Raw genomic sequence first — 21,581 nt, forward strand, 5'->3', positions numbered from 1 at the left:
GGAGTGGTGGGAGGAGGTGTAGTCAAGGTAACTTTGGGAGTCAGTGGGTTTGAAGTAGATGTCCATGTTGAGTCAGTTGCCAGAGATGAAGAGTTCCAAGAAGGGGAAGGAGGTGTCTGAGATTGTCCAGGTGAACTTGAGGTCAGGGTGCAAGATGTTTGTGAAGTTGGTGAACTGTTCAACCTCCTTGTGGAAGCATAAGGTGGTGCCGATACAGTCATCAATGTAGCGGAGAAAAAGCTGGGGAATGGCGCTGGTGTAACTGCGGAAGGTGGACTGTTCCACATACGCGACAGAGGCAGGCTTAGCTGGGGCCCATGTGGGTGCCCATGGATACCCCTTTGATCTGGAGGAAGTGGGAGGATTCAAAGGAGAAGTTGTTGAGGGCGAGGACCAATTCAGCCAGGCGGATGAGTGTGTCGGTGGAGGGGCACTGGTTGGGTTGGTGGGAGAGGAAGAAATGGAAGGTTTGGAGATGTTTGTCATGGCAGATGGACATGTTCAGGGACTGGATGCCCAAGGTGAAGATGAGGCATTGTGGGCCGGGGAACCAAAAGTCATTGAGTAGATGGAGGGTGTAGGTGGTGAGCCAAATGCATGTGGGGAGGACCTCAAGGGATCCTTCCGCATTCAACAGAGATTTTCTTGCACATCCAAACACCTCATTGACTGTGTCCGTTGTTCCTAATGTGGTCTCCTCTTCACTGGGGAGTCTGGCCACCAACATTTGGAACGATTCAGGGAACATCACTGGGACACACGCACCCAAGAACCCCACCGCCCTGTGGCTGACCGCTTCTACTCCCTCTTCCACTCCAACAAGAACATGCAAGTCCTGGGCCATCTTCATGGCCAAATCCAAACCACCTTTCTACCCCCCCCTGCCCCCCCAACTCCAGCCCCATACCCCCTCCTATTTATCTCTCCGCTCTCTTGGAGGCCGCCCACACTCCTGATGAAGGGCTTATGCCCAAAACGTTGACTGTCCTGCTCCTTGGATGCTGTCTGACATGCTGTGCTTTTTCAGCGGCACACTCTATAACTAGTTTAGGCATGCAGAACTTAAGCTTGCTGAAAGAGTCCTTTTTTTACTAAGCTTTTTGTCTTGCATTCATTAGGACAATGTAAGCATGTCCAAAAGGCTAGCTGTTCATTACTAATAGAAGAGTCCTTCAGCTGTGTATAGGAAACAAAGTAATGACCATACCCAACCAGCTCACTCTTATTAAACTCACAGCACAATGGCCAACATGAGACGTGATTCTGCAATTGTACAACATTCACAAAATAATCCTTAGTGTTCAAAGAATTCTGCTGACAATCAGGTTAATGTTGTCAATTGTACTCGCAGTGTAGCATACTGAAAGCTTGTGATTTTTGAGAAGATTTATAGCTCAGGTTGAGGTTTAGATTGTACGTTTACTCACTGAGCTGGTACATTTGATCTCAGATGTCATCACCATGCTATGTAACATCATCAGTGAGCCTCCATTGAAGCACTGGTGTTCAGTCCAGCTTTCTATTTGTGTGTCGTGGTCTGTTAAGGTGCGTGGTGTCATTTCCGGTTCTTTTTCTTAGAGATTAGTAAATGGGGTCTAAATCAATGTGTTTATTGATGGAGTTCCGGTTTGAATGCCAGGCCTCTAGGAGTTCCCGTGCATGTCTCTGTTTAGCCTGTCCTCGGATGGATGTGTTGTCCCAGTCGAAGTGGTGTACTACTTCGCCTTTATGTACGGATACTAGTGATGGTTGGTCATGTCTTTTGGTGGCGAGTTAGTGTTTATGTATCCTAGTGGCTAGTTTCCTGCCTGTCCAATGTAGTGTTTGTTGCAGTCCTTGCAGGGTATTTTATATATGACAATTGTTTTGCTGGTTGTTGGTACAGGGTCCTTCAGGCTCATTAGTAGCTGTTTCAGTGTGTTGGTAGTTTGTGGGCTACCATGATATCAAGGGGTTGGAGTAGTCTGGTCATCATCTCCAAGATGCCTTTGATATATAGTAATATGCCGAGAGTCTTTGGGTGTGTTTGTGTCTTCTTGCTTGGGTTTAATCTTTAAGAATCAGCGTATTGTGCTTATCGGGTACCCGTTGTTCTTGAATACACTGTATAGGTATTTTTCTTCTGCTGCTAGTAGTTCCTGGATACTGCAGTGTGTTGTGGCTCAATTAAATAATGTCCCTTTGTAGCCCACTTGTGGGTGTTGGAATGATTGTGCCTGTAGTTGAGTATCTGGCCTGTGTATTGCTTTCCTGTAGCCCACAAACCTACCAACACACTGAAACAGCTACTAATGAGCCTGAAGGACCCTGTACCAACAACCAGCAAAATGAATGTCATATACAAAATATCCTGCAATGACTGTAACAAACACTACATTGAACAGACAGGCAGGAAACTAGCCATCAGGATACAGTATCCTTACAGATGAAGAAGGGCACCATTTCAACTGGGACAACACATCCATCCTAGGACAGGCTAAACAGAGACATGCACGGGAATTCCTCGAGGCCTGGCATTCAAACCGGAACTCCATCAATAAACACACTGATTTGGACCCCATTTACCAACCTCTGAGGAATAGGAACCGGAAATGATATCATTCGCCTTAATAGACCAAGACACACAAATAGCAAACAGGACAAAACACCAGTGCTTCAATGGAGGCTCACTGATGATGTCACCAAGAATGGTGACGAAACATCTGAAAACAAACCTACCAGCTCAGCAAGCAAACTTACAACCTGACACTCAAAGCTATATATTTATAGGGCTCTGTTCTTCACTGACAAAAAGAACATGTACATTCACTGCATCTGTTGAAACTGAGCAAAATATGTGGCAGTCATTGTCTGGTTTATTTCTTGACAATGCCTTAGTGAATTAGAGGTAGCTGAAAATGTGTTGCTGGAAAAGCGCAGCAGGTCAGGCAGCATCCAAGGAACAGGAGAATCGACGTTTCGGGCATAAGCCCTTCTTCAGGAATCATCTTAGAGGTAAAAAGGCTTTTGCCCGAAACGTCGATTTCGAAGCTCCTTGGATGCTGCCTGAACTGCTGTGCTCTTCCAGCACCACTAATCCAGAAATTAGTGAATTAGAGTTAATTTTATGTCATTATTAACTGATGAATTTCCATTGCAATTGCTCTACCAGTCAGGATCTATTTCCGAACAAGCAGCACTTTTCTCTCATACAGTGCAAGTATTGTATTCACTTTACTTTGGAATTTCTTGCACATTGCCCTAGTGAGTGCAAGACAAAAAAAAACGCTAAAATATGTTCGCTTTTCGCAATGTTCAAGTGTTGAATATCATGCTCTTGGTTTCTCTGTTCAGTAACATGATCTTGATCTGTCTTCAAGCAGTCCATTAGTATCTAATTCTTTTAGTAGAATGCTGTATATCTCGGAGTTAAAAGTAGCAAGGTGTTGTGAAAGAATTATTAATTGTATTAAAATTTATATAAAGAAGAGTCAGTCTAGAAATATTGATTTTTTTTTTTAAATATAGCATGTGGTTGGTTGAAATAAAACTTGTAATTGAAAAGTTTATGTTTGGATATTGCCTAAGTGTATTTCACTTCTAGTGATAACAGAGTCTTGGTCCACAGTTCCATTTTATCCTTTGCTTCATTCAGTGTGTAAGCAAAGAACATTTTTCTTCCGTTTTGGAATATTTAAGGATCGCAGACTTCAAGTTGCATGTGCCAAAGAGCTTCCAGATTCTTCTTCTTCAGTTTTCTTCGATCTTATTTCTTCTTACCTCACCCCTTGTGTTTCAATGCACCCTTTGAGCTTCACTTTTCTGACTCCAAAAAATCAGTTCTCAACAAAAACCTTTAAATTGATCCCCTTGCAGTTCACCTCAATGGATTTTGGGCTGAACATGAACTGAATTTCTCTTCCATTGCTTTCTCCTTATGTGCATTTCTTTTTTGGCAAAATGTCCTCCACTGTATACCAGTTCCTTTTCCCTATTTTTCCTGCCTTCAGCTTTTTTAATCCATCTGCAGTCCTTCTTCTGACCCATTTCCCTCCCTAGATCTTTTAAGAATGTTGACATGTTATCCACCTTCTCAATTTTCTTGCTCCCTTCACTTATGCCCACTCTGAACTTGCCACAAGCTGTGTTTCAGGTCTATCCCTGACATTATCCTCATCTGCTGCCAGAGGTGGTGTTTTTGTTGTTTGTTAATAAATCTATCTAGCTGAGGTTGAATGGCAACTCTGATAAACTCAGAATGTCTACTATCATCTTCCCAAGATTTACAAACACAACTGACCAACCCATATTTGCAGTCTTTTCTTGCTCCTCAGAACTGATTTCTTTTCATCTTGACTAATTTTGTCCTGTCCAAAATTCCATCCTTCCATCCTCACATTGGTTTTCTCCTACTCTTCCCTTACTATCTCCAACTTCAAAGTCTCCATTTGTGGGGATAGACTTTTGATAAATATAAAATTAATAAACATGTCCCCCATTAGCCCAGTGTTTTCCACAACTACTTTGACTACATGTCCTCACTCCCAGTAAGTACTATATTCCACTCTCCCATTTTATCTGTCCATTTCATATCTGTTTTGACAATGCAACCTTCCACACTTAAATGCATGTATGAGTCTGAGTAACCACTTAAATCATCCAGGAAAATAGGTGTTCGTAAATAATGGACACTTTTGTCTCAATAGATCATTGATTATGGAATGATTGGTTCAGCTAAAATAAATATTTATGACAAATGTACCTTTGGGTTTTGGATTTAAACAACACATTGGTTTAAAATGTTGTATTTTCACTCTTGAATGGCTAGTTTCAAATCTAGTGTAGATCATTGAAATGAAGAGCCCCTTGCTTTGTAAGTTGTAATATTCTTCTGCAGCTTTAATTTACTTCCTTACTTAATCAGCAACAGTGACCATAATTTGATAGTAATTAATTTGAGATGTTTTCCTTGGATTTTTTTTCTTCAATTTTGCATTTAATTGTTGATGTAGGTGAAGCAAGGAGCTGCTGAACATGAGTGATGATAAACCCTTTGTTTGCACTGCTCCTGGATGTGGCCAGGTAAGACCATAAGATTTCTTTCAGTTCTTTTTCATCATGCAGTTAATGTTTTGATGAGTGTGCAGAGTGTTGAAGTAGTTTGTTGCTATGATTTTCTCATGCAACAGAAAGTTTTCTTTTCGTTCAGAACCTCATCTAATATATTTAAAAGCCTGAAAGATTAATGTATCTATATTGTAAGCCCAGTGGCATCCCTGTTATTTTTAAGTTGTGACCCCTTTATTATAAGAGGTTTTGAGTACAGGAATCATGAAATCTTGCTTCAGTTGTCAAGGAGCTTGGTTATATTACTCCAGGAGCACTGAATGCAGTTTAGCTCTCCTTATCTTAAAGATATTGCCTTAGAGGGAGTGCAGCAAAGGTTTGCCAGACTTGTTTCCAGATGTTGGGATTGCCCTATCAGGAGAGATTGGGTAACTGGGCCTGTATTCTCTATAGAGTTTTGAAGAATAAGAGATGATCTTGCATAAACTTACAAGGGAGCAAAAGAAATAGACAAGGTAGGTGCAATTAATATGATGCACGTTTGCCATTTTGGAGAGTCTGGAATCAGGGGTCACAATTTAAAAGTAACAGGGATGCCACTTCGATCCAAGATGAGGAGAAATATTTATACTCAGAGGATTGTGAACCTTGGTGTAATTGTCTACCACAATGGGTTGTGCAGTCCAGTCTTTGAGTATGTTTGAGATTGACAGATTTCTGATTACCAATGGCATATAGGGTTTTGAGGATTGGATAGATAAAAGCATTGAACTGAACGATCAGATTGTTTTGAATAGTGGGGCTGGCTCGATAGGCTGAATTACCAGCTCCTGCCCCTAGATATTTATCGCTCAATCAGTATCACAAAAATGGGTTATTTTGTCACATTCACGTGTTTTGTGGAATTTTGCTATGCACAAAGTGGCTGCCAACTTTTCTCCGTTCAAATAATGTAAATACCACAAAAGGTACTTAATTGATTCTAAAGCACTTTGAGATGTCTGCTGGACCTGCAAAGTACTATGTCAATATAACCCCTCTATGTTGGTAGACCTACACAGAGATATCACAGCATTACTGGTGTAGAAAATAGGAATACCATGCTTGCCCAGTGAAAATTTAAAAATTATTTTCTTTCATCCAAATTGATTCTTTGTTTTGTTATGTGCAATTTTGAAGAATAAAATGGAAGAAAAATCTGTAATGTTGTTGGTTCTCTAAAATTATTAACAGAGCCTATTAGTGTTAATATTTATGGATTACAATCTAAATACCTTAAACTGTTGTTGTAGCGCTTCACAAATGAGGACCACTTGGCTGTTCACAAACACAAACATGAGATGACGTTAAAGTTTGGTCCAGCTCGTAATGACAGTGTCATCGTGGCTGGTAAGTGCCTTTTTTTTCATTTCCATATCTTGTAGTCTAAATTTAAAGAAGATAATGAAATATTGATTTTGTTTTGACATGAAAGCCTAATTCATTTAAAATATTGTAATACCATAATACTTTGTGCAAAAAGTTTTAATTGCTTAAACCTGTCTGGAAAAGCCTGTTTTACTGATATGAAGCAAAGAACTGTGGATGCTGGAAATCTGAAACAAAAACGGAAATTGCTGGAGAAACACATCAGATCTTCAGAGAGACCTTTCTGAAGAAGTGTCACTGGACATGAAATATAAACTCTGCTTTCTCTCCACTGATGCTGCCAGACTTGATACGTTTCTCCGACAATTTCTGTGTTTGTTCCTGTTTTACTAATAGTGTACATTTCTACATTAAAATTTTATATTCACTAAAATTGAGTTTGTGGATCATAAGTGTATCCGGTATTGCTTTAATAGAAGCAGAAAATACTGAATGTAGTTAGCAGTGTTAGGCATCAGCTGTGACGAGAAAAGCAGTTAACATTTGAAATCTGTGACTTTTCATTAGAGCTGAAAAAAGTTAGAAATGTAATAGATTTTGAGCAAGTGAAAGGGAGGCAGTGTGAAGATGAACGAAAGGAAAAAAATGGAGGACAGTGGAGAATAAATTGCTAAAGGTTTTGTGGTTCAAAAGCCGAAGAAGTTGATAATGGTTAAAGTAAGAGTCCAGACAAGGTGTGTATAGTAGGATAGAAGCCATCCAATGTAAAGGAAACGGGTGTAAGGAAGAAACAAAAAAGAAATCTGAACGAAAAAAGCCACAAGCACCCTCTTCTCCCATTTTCTTTAATAATCTGATTTTGAACCAGAAGTTCAGTTCAGAATGCTACAGTGTCAAGCCAAAAGACCATAAGAAACAGGAGAAGGCTGTTTGGCCCCTCAAGCCTGCTCCATAGTTGATCTCATATTCCTCATGTCTACACTCCTGCTCTCCTTTTTTATGACAATCACAGTTTCACAGTCAATATTACAGAAATTAGATTTATATTTCAGATTTATTAATTGGATTTTTTTTTGTGTTTGTAGAGTGATTACATAAAATTATGTAGAACATTCTGAAACAGGCCATTCAGCCCAGCTAATCTAATGAAGTTGTTTATGTTGTTAATCAAATCATTTCTATCTTTTGTCCGCTAAATCCATTGTAACCATCTTTTTCCATTTCTCTTAGATGTTTCTTTAGTTTATTTATAAATGCACTTATCCTTTTCTTTTGCACTGTTCCTTGTGGCAGTGAATTCACATTCTCGTCACACTTTAGGTAAAGAAGTCTCTTCTGAATTTCTTACTAGATTTCTTGGTGACTATCTTATATTGATGGCCTCTAGTTATGCAGTTACCCACAGAGGATACATTCTTTAGAACTTTGAACATTCTCTCTGTATCCAGTCTATCAAAGTCTCTCGTTATTTTTAAAACCTATATTAAGTTACACCGAAGCCTTGTTTTCTCACAATAGAAATGACCCAGTTGCCTTTCTTTACTTGATGTGTATACCCATGAATTTCTAGTATAATTCTTCTGTGTCCTCTACAGTGCAGTATATCACTTTCATAATTTGACAATCAGAATTGCATGCAATATTTCAAATATGGTCCAATTAAAATTCAGCACAGTTTTAGCACTGTATTTTTCTAGATTTTAATTCTATCTTATTAAAAGAAAAGAATGGCTAGCTTTTTTTTAATGATCTTGCTAACCTATGACTCAGTTTTTAGAAATTGGTGTGTTTGTACTCCTGGATCACTTTGCTTCTCTTCCTCAGTGAGCTTGGCTGTCTGGCAGAGAACAGAGTGGGGATAAAAGGGTCCTTCCCAGGATGGCAGCCGGTGAAAAACTGGTGTTCCATGAGACTGTGTTGAGACCACATCTTTTCACTTTATACGTTAACCATCTAGATGAAGGAACTGAGAGCATTCTGGCTAAGTTTGCTGATGATGCAAAACTAGGTAGAGGGACTGGTTGCATTGCGGAGACGGGGAGGCTGCAGAAGGATTTGGACAGGTTGGAAGAGTGGGCAAAGAAGTGGCAGATGGGATACAACGTGGGAAGGTGTGAGGTCTTGCACTTTGATGGGAAGAATAGAGGCATGGACTATTTCTAAATGGGAGAAAATTCAGAAGTCTGAAATGCAAAGACACTTGGGAGTTCTAGTCCAGGATTCTCTCAAAGTAAAGATGCTGGTTGAGTCAGTAGTTAGGAACACAAATCCACTGATGGCATTTATTTTGAGAGGGCTTGAATATAAAAGCAGGGATGTACTTCTGAGGCTCTGTCAGGTCACATTTGGAATATTGTGCACAGTTTTGGACCCCGTATCTCAGGAAGGATATACTGGTCCTGGAGCGTGTTTGGAGGAGGTTCATGAGAATGGTCCAAGGAATGAGAAGTTCAACATATGAGGAATGTTTGAGGACTCTGGATTTATACTCTATATGGAGTTTAGAAGGATGAGGGGGAATCTAATTGAAATGTACAGAATACTGAATGGCCTGGACTGAGTAGATGTTGGGAAGATATTTTCCATTGGTAGGAGAGACTAGGACCCGAGGGCACAGCCTTACAATAAAGCAAAGCCCTTTTAGAACTGAGATAAGGAGAAACATTTTCAGCCAGAGATTGGTAAATCTATGGAATTCATTAGAGAAGGCAGTGAAGGCCTGGTCACTGAGTATATTTAAGACTGAGATATCTAAGTTCTTGAGGATCAAGAGTTACGGGGAGAAAGCGGGAGAATGGGGTTGAGAAATATATCATGATTGAATGGTGGGGCAGACTCGACAGGCTGAATGGCCTAATTTTTGCTCCTGTGTTTTATGGTCTTATGGAGACTTGCACCTTTCGAGTAATAAGTTACCTTCCTACTGCCAAAATGTGCTACCTCTGATTTATCTGTGCTGAATTCCATTCAATTATTTGCTCATTCTACATGTTTATTAATATTCTTCTGTAATTGTTGCAGTCCTCCTCAATGTTATTGTATCCCCCTCAACTCACAACAACCACCACCCTAATTTGATACGATGTGAAAATTTAGAAATTATGTTTTTGACTCCAAAGTCCATATCACTACAGTAAATTTGAACAACAGTAGTTCCAACACATATTTGTGGAACATCATTTCCCACTTTGTTCCACTATGAACATCTACCCTTTGCTCCCAATCTCTGCTTTTTGTCTTAAAGCTAGCTAGTACTCTAATTTAGTACTTGTCCCTTGACTTCATATTTTATTAATTTACTTGTTTATTATTATTGCCATTTAATAATTCAGATGAAATACATCTTCATTTCTTTTGTCCACTCTCTGTTATCTCCTCATAAGATTGAGTTCATCAAGCAAGATTTTTATTTTTGAAATCCATGTTGACTATTTATTGTTATATTTCTCATTTCCTGGGACAGATTCTTCTGCCCTCTTTAGTGACATGTTTAGAGGTGCCATGCTCTACTTGGTCTGGGCTGAGAAGGACTTCCACCTCACCCCAATTGATATCCTTAAATGAACCTTTAATGACCACAATGGACCTCATCCCATTTCTGTGTAGGCCTGTCACAATGTGGGGAGCAGAAGCAAACCTGCTTGCCATCTCCTGGGGTAGGTTCTACCTTCAAAGTACACAATGCCTGATTGATGGACTTAACATATTGAAGGAAGGGGCTACTGAGAGTCAATCTATTGCCCTTGCTACCAGCCTGAATCCCACAAAACATGTTTAGCCTGAGTTGCTCTGAGATTTTGAGCTTTAGGTGCCTGTATTTCCAGTAACAACCACCACCTCAGTGGAGCTTGGCTGAGCAAAACACCTCTGATTGGCAAACTCTTTTCCTCTTGGTCAGCAGAACCTTGGACCTTGAGATGAAGGCTATTTAACTGCCTAGTTGCCTCATTTCTTGGCAAACCTTCTGAAAGGAAGCAACAAGGGGTTTCACCACATCTCTGGCCAGCAGACAAGACTCCTATCATCTCCACTGAACTTTGCCCCTTATTTTTATGTCCTGTCCTTTCGGATTCCGGTGTTATTCTTCCAACTGACATTAAGTTCAGTGGTCTGTAATTCCATGGACATGTTTTGTCGTACGCCTCGAGTAAAGAAATTACTTTAGTTATCTGGCATGACACCTTTTTCCAATGAGTTATTAAGTATGAGTAATTATAACTCTGCTATCTCTTTAGATTCTTTAAAATACGTGAATGCAATCCATCTGGACCAGGATTCTTATCATGCATGTGTTTGTTTAGTTTATATAATATATTCACCTTCTATATTTTATGGGCACTTATCTCATTAATCATCTCATTTAATGTCAAGTCTACTGTTCAGTTATCCTCTTGAGGTGATATAATTATTTAATATTTCTACCGTCTCTCCTATCTCTAAATCATAACTTGTGATATCCCGTAATGGTTCTTTTCACAACACGTCCTTTCTTTTCAATTGGTATGCCTGTAAAATATTTGACTTTTGTTTTATATTTTCTATTATCTCTCTTTTCCAACCCTTTAACTATGTAATTCACTTGATCTGCCTGCTCCAATGCCAATTTTCAAATGGTTCATGCAGTATCTAGGGATAATGACCTTTGAGGCCCTGCTTTGCTATTCTCCTTTTTTGATTTGTTCTTCATGTCTGTTATACGAATGGACAGATTTACTTACAAATTCACTGGATGTTTCCATTAAAGCTTTGATGAAAGTTTAGTAGACTCTATTAACTTAATCTAAAAAGTGCCTTTTCTTTTACTGTTTTGAATCCATTCAGACCAAACTCCAACTCCAACTCGTTTCCTTAAGAATTGTGAAGAGGTAGGGCTTTTTAATGAGCTGGCAAGTCCATTTGAAAATGAATTTAAGAAGGCTTCAGAAGATGACATCAAAAAGGTGAATAGTATTTATGTCTAGACTTTCTTAATATTGAAACATGGTTTCATGGCAACAGTTGGTATGACTGAGCTAAATTTTCAGAGGATGTCTTGTTACAATGTTTACACAGATCTTTAATGTAACTAATTACTGAATAATGTACTTTGGACAACAGATATTTTGTGACCCCTTTCTGGTGCAGTCGGTTCAGATATAATGCGGTAGTTCTGTTTGCGTGCCATCCTGCATTATAAGAAAATCATGCAGTAGCAGCACCGTTTAAACTAATGTGGCTGGAATCTCATTATAGCCAATACAGATAATGAAAGTTTCCATTCTACAAATAACAGTCTAAATTATTCAATCATGTTCAAGCCAATTCGTGTTGAAGAAACATGCTTTATAACAAAACCGGCAGTATTGTATGTAGCACCAAAATAGCAATCCTGGTTTAAGTCTGAATGTATTTATTACTTATCCTTTAAGTTTTACATATGATGAATTTGCCATTTTTGAAGATACTAAAAGGAATGTGAACTTCAGAAATTGTAGTGAATGGACAAAATTCTCTGGGGAAAGTGTGGATAAAATATTGTGGAAAATGTGATAATTGGAAATATTTTAATGAATCTGTGCAACTCATTGGTGTCTTTACGAAAGACACCAATAGTTCCTATCACAGCCACATTTTTAAACAAAACATAGAATGTAACTGGTAAAAAACTTCCATCTTTGATTATAGTTATAATATTTCTCTTGATTGCCCAATCAGTTACAAACAAAATGTTTTCTACATCTGTTCATGCCTTCACTGCTCAATTAGCTGAATACAGAAAGCTTTGTTTTAACTGGCACCTTGTGAACTAGCTTTCTCGATAAACAGGCAAAAATGATATACCTCAATTACAGCCAAGTTTATTGTATTATTCTGTCCAATTATAATAGCTTTTTAAAATTTACTTACCTTGGTATAAATATACTTGTTGTTCAATCAAATGACCACACGAAATACAACAGTTGATTCAATTTCGAGTGAGTTTCTCCTCAAATACTGCAATCTACCTCAGTGTCCGAATAGTCAGTTGAGGATGCAAGTGAGAAGGCTGTCTGCTGATAAGTTTTATTTAAGGCAAAGTCGCATTATTATTTAAATGATTTATGCTATAAATAATGTATAACGATGATGTGCATACCTCTATCATGCTTCCATTACTTAGCGCATGTTTTGCATTGATTATGTGGACTCGTCAATATCCAGAATATTTGATCAGTCAGCACACTCCTGGCTCAATAGGTGCTAGATAATAAAAGGTTTACTGTATTTCGATTTTTTTTTTTTCTCTCCCAATTTTGTTCAAGAGGAATAATGCATTTTTGAAGATCCTGGAATTGAAGTTGAATCCAGGAAGAATGTGTGCTCTACACACTTCTTGAGACCAGTGACCAAGCAGTTTGTGATAGTACAACAAGCTGCTTGCCAATTGTAAAGGTTCAGCAAGATTGATTACTTCAAATGCTAACTGAATATTCTGAATGTGGTGGGAAGAAATTGGTCGATGAAAACTGACAGCTGGGACCTACCCATAGTCTTATTGTGGAGACATGAAAAGACCACTTATCCTAGGATATACAAAATTATGAGCAAAAAAAGAATTAGCGTACAATTTGGTGGAAACCTTCAGTCATCTTTTTAAGGACTTCTGGTAATTGCTTAGTTGCTGAGAGTCTATATTAATTGTAGTGTGCATAACACATGACATGATTGTACGCAATCTAATTTGGTAAAAGGGCCTGATGCCCGCTCCTTTGGAACCTCTACTAAGCAGCAATGTGGCAGAAGGGGTTCTTCTGGAGCAGAACAAGCCTGCCATTTTGTTGCCTGCCATTTTGGATCCTTGTAATTACGTATTTTTTAGACCGTAGGGCCTTCAAATTTCTAAGCCTATAGCTTTGTCAGTACTAATGTATACAAGTTGATTTATTCATGTTTTTCGTGACATTGTTCATATTTTTTATATTGTGCTGTGATTAACTGGGCACATCTTATTGTTGGTTATCTTTACATTATGTTAATAAATTCATGCCTAAGGACAAAAATTCAAACCATACAGTTTTCTAGAAATATATATATAATTGCTCAAAATTGGTATTGATTTTAGTTTTCACTGAAATGGGTTTCATTGCTTAGATGCCCTTGGACATGTCACCACTTGCTTTACCGGCAGTTAGAACTAAAGTGGAAGATATGCCGATTGTGGAAACAAGTCATCAGAATAGTCCCCTCCCTCACCCAGAGTCAACCACCAGTGATGAAAAGGTACTAAGTTTACATTATCAATTATTTTAAGTTGCAGCTTGAAATTTTCTGAAGAAAATGAAGGTTAATTTAAGGAGAGAAACTGAAGAGAATCTGAAATCTGTTTCTCATTGCATAAAGCTAGGATAGCAGTGGGAGTAAGTAAAACTGATTGGTTAAATTGAACAAAAATATGTTGCGAACAATTTTGAAATGAAGTTGCTAAATTAAATGGATTTATTTTTAAAAATACACCACACAATCTTCTCAAAAATCACATTGGCACTGTCTTTTGCAGCAACTTAATTTCCAGATGTTCTTTTGAAATTAGAATGTTTTATAGGAAAAACCCACATGAAAGAAACCCTTAGGGATAAAATCATGTACTTTAAAAAAGTTGCTGACGTTAGCAGCTACGGAACAAACCACATGCTTACCACATGGAAATGTGCCTCAGGAAGGACTTGTCAGAATAAATAACTGACAGAAACCAGGCTCAGGGGAAGTTGTGATTTAGATTAGTTTGGTTGATATTGTTTATATTCATATAAAATCTGATGTTAAGTTAAATGTTTTGGCAATTGATGTAGTAGTAACGTTTTGGTCACAATCAGTGTGTGTTCAAGATTGTTGAGGCTGTTAGACTGAGATGAAATTTGCCAATTCTCAGCATGCCATTAGCTGAAGTGTTAAGTAGAAGTAGTAGTATTTTCAATCAAGAGGGAAATAAAGTTGGTGTGGATTACAGCATCCTACACTTGACCAAGTGGATGATAATGGACATTGAGTGTCTGCATACTATATTGTCTTTCACTCCAAACTGTAAAAGGATGCATGGGGATTGGGAAGTAATTTAGAAGATAAGAAATGGAAACAAGAATTCTATTTCCGACAAAGCTTTCATTTTCTGCAAAAGACAGTGCCCTCAAGGCTCAAAATTAAGAAAGCTGGACCAGTAATTGTAAGATAATTAATGCGCATGAAAATGTTTGGCTATTACAGTACAACAAACAAGGATGCTGAAAATGTCAGCATGTCAGGCAGCAGCTTGGGAGAGAAAAACAAGATTAATGCTTTAGATCAATGGATTTTCATCAGAATTGGGAAAAAAGTTTCTGGCGTTTGTAGGTTTAGCCTATGCTTTTTAGTTTTTAGGATTTTATTCAAGATCTTTTCTTTTCAGGAAACAGCCTTTAATATTTTTCTCTCTGCTGTTTAACTTCAAAACAATCTTATTTGTTATTTTTCTGCTGAAGGATCTCTTGTAGATGATTAACGTATTTTTAAAAGTGTTGACTTTTCTGCAATGCAGTATTTGTAATGCAGTAAAAATATAATTAAAAATTTGTTTTAATATCTGATCTAGCTGTCAATATCCCAGCAAAAAGGATACAGCTAATGTACAACCAGCAAGTTGCTAGTTCCAACTTCTGACTAGCCACTTAGTCTGAGAAAGCAAGTCATAGGACTGGTCTTTGTTTCATATTGTATCTGATCTGTGTTTTGTACCTCACCGCAACACCTCAGAGGGACCAGACAATTTTGATATTGAGAATTCAAGGCATTAATCAGCTTACGCAGAGGTAGTATTATGCATCTTTGGAGCAAGTGGGGCATGATGCTGGATCTCCTGGCTCAGAAATAGGGACATTGCCACTGTGTCACATGAACCTCGAATGTTGTCCAATATTTTCTAATCAACCTGTAAAAAGATATTATTACATACCTCTGGCACTGGTGGCACTTGAACTCAGGTCTCCTGGCTCAGAGTTAAGGATAATGACACTGCTCCACAAGAGCCACCTAACATTGTATTATGTATTTTCAGTCAACCTGTTCATGTTACAACATTCCTCCCTCCCTCAAGTGGGACTTGAATCCAGGCCTCCTGGCTCACAAGTAAATGTTGCACAATTTTATAGTGATCAGAGTCTAACACCTGAAATGTCACTAATTTTAATTCATTTCTTTGAGTTGCTACCCTTCACATACTGTCTCTCAGAAACAGTGCAACTCTAATTTTCAGTAGATCTAGTGCATTAGTCAGAAAAAAACGAACTAAAAACTAGTAAGGCAAGCATTTTTTATTTGAAAAATGCAGTTTTTTATTGTAAAATAAAATAATTCTGTTTTGTAAGGAAGCTGATATGAAGTTTAAATGCTAAAATTCACTTAAATTTTATTATATTAAGGTATTGGAGTTAAATTGATTATGATCCACAGAATTTTTTTTGTGCATCGCTTTTGGACATAATATTGAAATCTGTTACCAAATAAATCCTTGGTACCATTTAGCAATCATGTAGAAGGTTGTGACTTTAACTGACATCAAAACTGTTATCAGGAAATGAAAAATTATTGATTTATAGCGAGTCTGTTCTGTATTAGTGCCCAGGAAAGTAATTTCAAATGTGATGTTACATATACTTTACCTACACACATGTTTTATGCGATTAGGAAACATGAAACTTACTCACCAATATATTTTATGATTTGGGGTTTGAGGTTAGGGGAATTTAAACAGTTTAAATATTATAGGTCAGCTAACCCATCAGTGTTTGGCACAAGCCTGACCCATCCCTATAATTGGGTTGATGAATAAAGCACCTGTTAGGTCCCCTGCCCTTAGAACTGTCAAAGCCTTTAAGTAGTCAATTTATGGTCCCTTTTGGATTTCAATCTGCTTCAACTGTCATAATAGGCTGAGCAATGCATGGGAGTAACAGCAACAACCATTCTTTTCACCAATATTGGTGAAACATTGGGAAGAAAGGGAGTTGCTCCTTCTGTACATATCGGGGTCTCTACTGAGATGTTATTCACCAGCAGACTCCACGGAGTCTTCAGTGCAGCCTTCATATTCTTCTCTGCCTTGCCCATCCCTATACAATAAAGGCTCCTCTTATCTGTTGGTTGGAGTTTTGTATTCTTGGGATTTTCTGGCAGGCCCAGCATGCCCATTTGTCTCTTCTGGCATTGCTGCAACTACATGAACTGCTGACCAATTTGTTTGGCACTCTCAAAAATAGACTTTCCTTCCACTGAGGAGCAATAGTTGCAATTGACCTTTTTCAAAAGGAGGTAAAGTGCCTAGGTTGAAAATGAGGTTTTGCTTCTCCAGCTTATGTTGAACATCATTGGAACACTATCACAGGTCAGTGACAGAAATGGGAGCAAGGTGATTTATTGAAATCATGAGAAACTAGAACGTCATGATTGGTCCTTTCCGCAGAGCGAAGGCATTCTGCAAAACGGTCACCCAGTTTGCATTTGATTTCTCAGTTTAAAGGAGATTGCATTTTGAGCACACATACAGAAGAGTAAAATGCTGCTTCACCTGGAAGATGTGTTTGCAGCTTTGGTTGGTGAGGAGGGAGGAGATAAATTGTGATGGAAGAGTCAGCCAAGGTGTGATGGAGGGAATGGTCTCTGCAGAATGCTGAGAGTGGAAGTATGGGAAAGATGTGTTTGGTGGTGGTATTCTGCTGGCAGAATGGCAGAAGATGATCTTTTGAGTGCAGAGACTGGTGGAGTGGAAAGTGAGGAGAAGAGGAACCCTATTATTTTTCTGGGATGGAGGGAAAGGGGTCAGGGCAGAACTAAGAGAGATGGGTCAGACACATTTGACAGCCATGTCAACCACTGTTTGTATGGGTGTGTCCTTGTTTCAGGAAAATGGAGGAAATGTCAGAGCTCTGGAGGAATAACATCATTGTACAGATGAGACTGGCAAACTGAGAAACTGGAAAGGTATCCTTGCAGGAAGTGGGATGTGAGGAAGTGTACTTGGAGCTAACTGTAGGATTCATGGTTTGTAGTGAATGTTGGTGAACAGCCTATTGTTATGGACCAGACCAGACCAGACCTCAAAATACATTAAGATGGTAGCCTAGACCCTACTTTACAGGTAAATATAAGGTGTTGTGTTCCAGATGCAATCCGATTAGTCAAACTACTCGACAATATGCAAAACACAACTTATTCAAACACCAAAGAGCTATTGTCTCATTCTTTTCAATGAAATTCAAAGAAAATCATTAATTATTTTGGTTGATTTTAAAATGTTGCAGTGAAGATATAGCAGCTGTTATATTCTTTCTAAGTAACAAGGAAGGCAAACAGCAAACTTTCTCAATGCTACTCATAACTGCAATTAATTCAATTGCATATCTGTGATATTATGAATAATGAACTCTGAAGTTGGTGCTCTTGTAGATGAAAGGTAGGTGTGCAAGGCAATTGTGCTATTTATTCACTTGATTACACTGAAGTAACAAAACATTCTGGCCAAGATTGTCAAATTCAAGGCAGAAATTGTGAGCCAGGCCATTCCTGGTATCACGCTATCCAGTAGTGCCCACCAATGCTTTTTTATGATGGGATGCCAGGGACTGGTTGGAATCAGGCTCCTGCCTCCGAAAGCAGGTCCAGCTGAGCAGATGTTGAAAATGCCACATTAGAAGACCTGCTCACTGGGGCATTGACCATTTTTGTAAATGATGTTCAGCACTATTATGCCTCACCCACCTCAATTCCAAATGCCTAGTGTGTACCCTCCATATCCCCTCATATCTTCCATATCCCATGTCCCATGTTAGAGTGCTACCTCCATATTCCAAAGCCTCTTCCACATTTATCCTTCTTTCCCATGTTTTACTTGACCCTGAACTAAACTTGTACTCCTTTCTCAATTTCTATTTGAATATCATCACAACAGTACGAATGTGGGTTCCAGTGTTAACTTGAAAATGTGTTACATGAATAGAGTTGAAAGTGTACTGATTGAGTTGGAATCTATGTCGTTGAATGCTCTCTTCTCATCCATGTGGCTCATTTTAAACCCCAAGTGAAATGGGAGTGGATAGACAATAAAAATTATTGATTTTTACAGAAGGACATTTGGGTCCAACATGCCCACTTCCTCCTCAAGATTACACATTTCGATGCTGGCAAGAAAAGTACTTGTCACATTTCCTCTTTGAATGTGATTGGGTGCTTATTGATGCAAAACATTTTTGGGGGAGAAAGGCATCAATGTGACTGTTCAAAAATACTTTTTTACTTGGTTCCAAATTTTACTTCAGCAGAAAGACTGAGACACTTGGGGCTGTTTTCATTAGAGAAAAGAAGGTTTAGGGGTGACTTGATTGAGGTGTACAAGATGATTAGGGGGTTAGATAGGGTTGACAGTGTGAACCTTTTCCCGCGTATGGAGTCGGGTATTACAAGGGGGCATAGCTTTAAATTAAGGGGGGGTAGATATAGGACTGAAGTTAGGGGTAGGTTCTTCACTCAGTGAGTTGTAAGTTCATGGAATGCCCTGCCAGTAGCAGTGGTGGACTCTCCCTCTTTATGGGCTTTTAAGCGGGCATTGGATAGGTATATGGAGGATAGTGGGTTAGTATAGGTTAGGTGGGCTTGGATCGGCGCAACATCGAGGGCCAAAGGGCCTGTACTGCGCTGTATTGTTCTATGTTCTATGTTCTATGAACAGGTTTTCAAAGCTTGGGAAAGTGACCAGGGAAACAGAGACAAGTTTAAGCATCAATTCAGCGCAGTATTAAAGTTGTCATTGTCGCATTTGAATGAAATCTCACTTAATTCATGCACAGTAACTTCTATTGTTCAATCACTGCCAACTCACGTGCTTGGAGTTAAAAATTGCCCACATGGATGGGGAGAGAACATTGAACTATATAGAAATATGTATAGCTGCATAGTGAAGAGAACAGAATAGATGACAAAAAAGAAAATAGTAGAGACGCTTTTCCATCATACCACTGGAGAGTAATTCACTATCTCCTGAAAAATACTCCGGGCATTAAGGCACATAGAATCCCACAATATGTCTGGGTAACAAGTTGCGCTTGACAAAATCTCTAGGGAGTCACTAGGTTAATTTCAACTTTTGAAAAAGTAAGCAATTGTGCAGGAAGTAGCACAAAATAATGTAAATGCACTCATAACACTGTAGAAATTGAATAACAACCCAGAAACTGCTGGAGCAGGGCACCTCTTGGCAAGTGCTGGGAATTACTTCAACCTTCAGATCAAAACTTTTTCATGGCAATTTGCTGCAAATATATCGTAGCAACACCAGAGAGAGACCTCATGAAAATCTAGGCGAATCAATGGTCTATCCTTTTAACCAATCAAATTTAACATTAGAAAAGGGCAGTCGATGAATTTGAATCAAATTAGATATAGAAAGAGAAATAGAAAGTGAAGAAATATTGGACTAAGAGAGAGACAGACACAAAGAAAAATTAAGGAGAAAAGTTCAATTGAAAAAGACCTCTGAGAACAAATTTTATCTGCAATAGTGATATTAATAGTTTCAACTGTTCCCTTTCTGAAGCTCCAAGACTCCGGATCACAAATCACATGATTAACAAGATCCTTACAATGTGAAATACCAGTGCTAAATGACTGTGACGAGTGTCATTTGTATTTGGGGTATAAATACAGCAACTTGTTAACAATCAAAAGGAGATGGATAGTGTGTTCCTGCTTTTTGCAAGGATCCTTGCAGACTGACAAAAATCCATCCAATAATTTATGGAATTGCACATTTCATGGTGTATATCTTCCTCACCACAAATTGCTATGATTTTATGCAGTTTCCTGAACTTCATATTATTTTTCTAGCAATTTGAGTTATTAGCACAATATAACAACTTCTTCGCTGCTAGCTCAGTCCACTTATAAGTCTGTTGCTTACAGTTCATACCTTTGAATTATTATACTGTATCAATGCATATATTTCAAAACAAAGTATTCATAAAAAAAACTATCTGACAACTCTCTCAAAGTCACCCTGTTCGATCACCCACCTCTTTAAATATCTAACCATTCTCCCTTAATTTATTTTCACACTCTGTTTTCATTGCACAGTAATTCAGATTCTTTACATATAGTTTGGTTGCTGTTTTGAGCACTATCACCAATGTCGGCGTTTTCTTGCAGTAACATTGCAACCAGGATTGTACATACAACTCCAAGGATGATTATAGTACAGGCTTGAGAATTTATGTTCTATCCTTCTGACCCTACATTGAATATCTGGCTGGCTGCTACACTGATAGTTTTGTTGAGCTAACTGTCAATACCTAAAGTCAGTCTTCTGCATTGTCTCATATAGTCTAGTTATATTGCCCTTCTTTATTTTCATTTTCTAGTCTCATTGCCTTATATTTTAAATGCTCTTGGATGTTTATGACATCATCTTTCAAATCGATTTTAATCCCATTGTTTTTGGTTTCTTCTCTGTCTACATGTTGTCCAATGTTTGTTTTATTATGTCTACCTACATTTCTCAATCTCTAGCTTTCCTTATATTGTAGAGACGCGAGTAGAAGAGGCATGCACCAACAACTACCTCAGTCAGTACGAGAACTGAACTTATACCATCAATGCCAATAAGCATCACATCTAACCATTTGATCTATTTAGCATTACTGCATTTGGTTTATAATGATCCAGTGAAGTGCCTTCAGACACTTTATTACGTTAAAGGTATTTTTTAAATGCAGTTTTGACGGAGTTGAGTTCTCATCTCTGACACTCCTGACACTGGCAATACTTCACTGAAGTATCAACTACTGTATGTCAATATTTAAGTTTTGGAGTGTGGATGCCACAGCCTCCAACTCAGGTGGAAAACTGTTACCACTGTTTAATGTTGTGTTCCTGTTGTTTAAAACTCCATTAGTCAGTTTGGTGTCTCATGTAAATACTTTGCATTTGTCCCTAGTTCCCAATTGTTTATATATTTTTATACCGTAAGTGACCATGGGCTAACTAAGCACTGTGTGGCATGTTGCTTATGATCTCTTGTTGTATTGATGCAGCTCTATACAAATCATCTTTTGACATATAAGGTATAATTTATTTTCAGTTCATTTTAGAAGCACACCTATGATTCCATGCCTTCCTGTACCATGGAAAAT

General features: G+C 38.3%; 1 protein-coding gene across 1 annotated transcript in view; it reads left to right on the forward strand.

Moving 5' to 3' along the window:
• The window catches only part of atf2 (activating transcription factor 2), a 155,168-nt gene that overhangs the window by 40,293 nt on the left and 93,294 nt on the right, over positions 1-21,581 (forward strand). Inside the window, exons 2-5 of the mRNA XM_043693568.2 lie at positions 4,992-5,061; positions 6,339-6,435; positions 11,236-11,354; positions 13,525-13,653. Of these exons, the coding sequence (XP_043549503.1) occupies positions 5,014-5,061; positions 6,339-6,435; positions 11,236-11,354; positions 13,525-13,653 (393 nt within the window). The 5' untranslated portion in view covers positions 4,992-5,013. The remainder of the gene's footprint in view (positions 1-4,991; positions 5,062-6,338; positions 6,436-11,235; positions 11,355-13,524; positions 13,654-21,581) is intronic.

This window comes from Chiloscyllium plagiosum, unplaced genomic scaffold (assembly GCF_037043375.1).
Source record: "Chiloscyllium plagiosum isolate Xiang-an unplaced genomic scaffold, Cpla_swu_hap1 HiC_scaffold_7, whole genome shotgun sequence".
Classification (NCBI taxonomy): Eukaryota; Metazoa; Chordata; class Chondrichthyes; order Orectolobiformes; family Hemiscylliidae; genus Chiloscyllium; species Chiloscyllium plagiosum.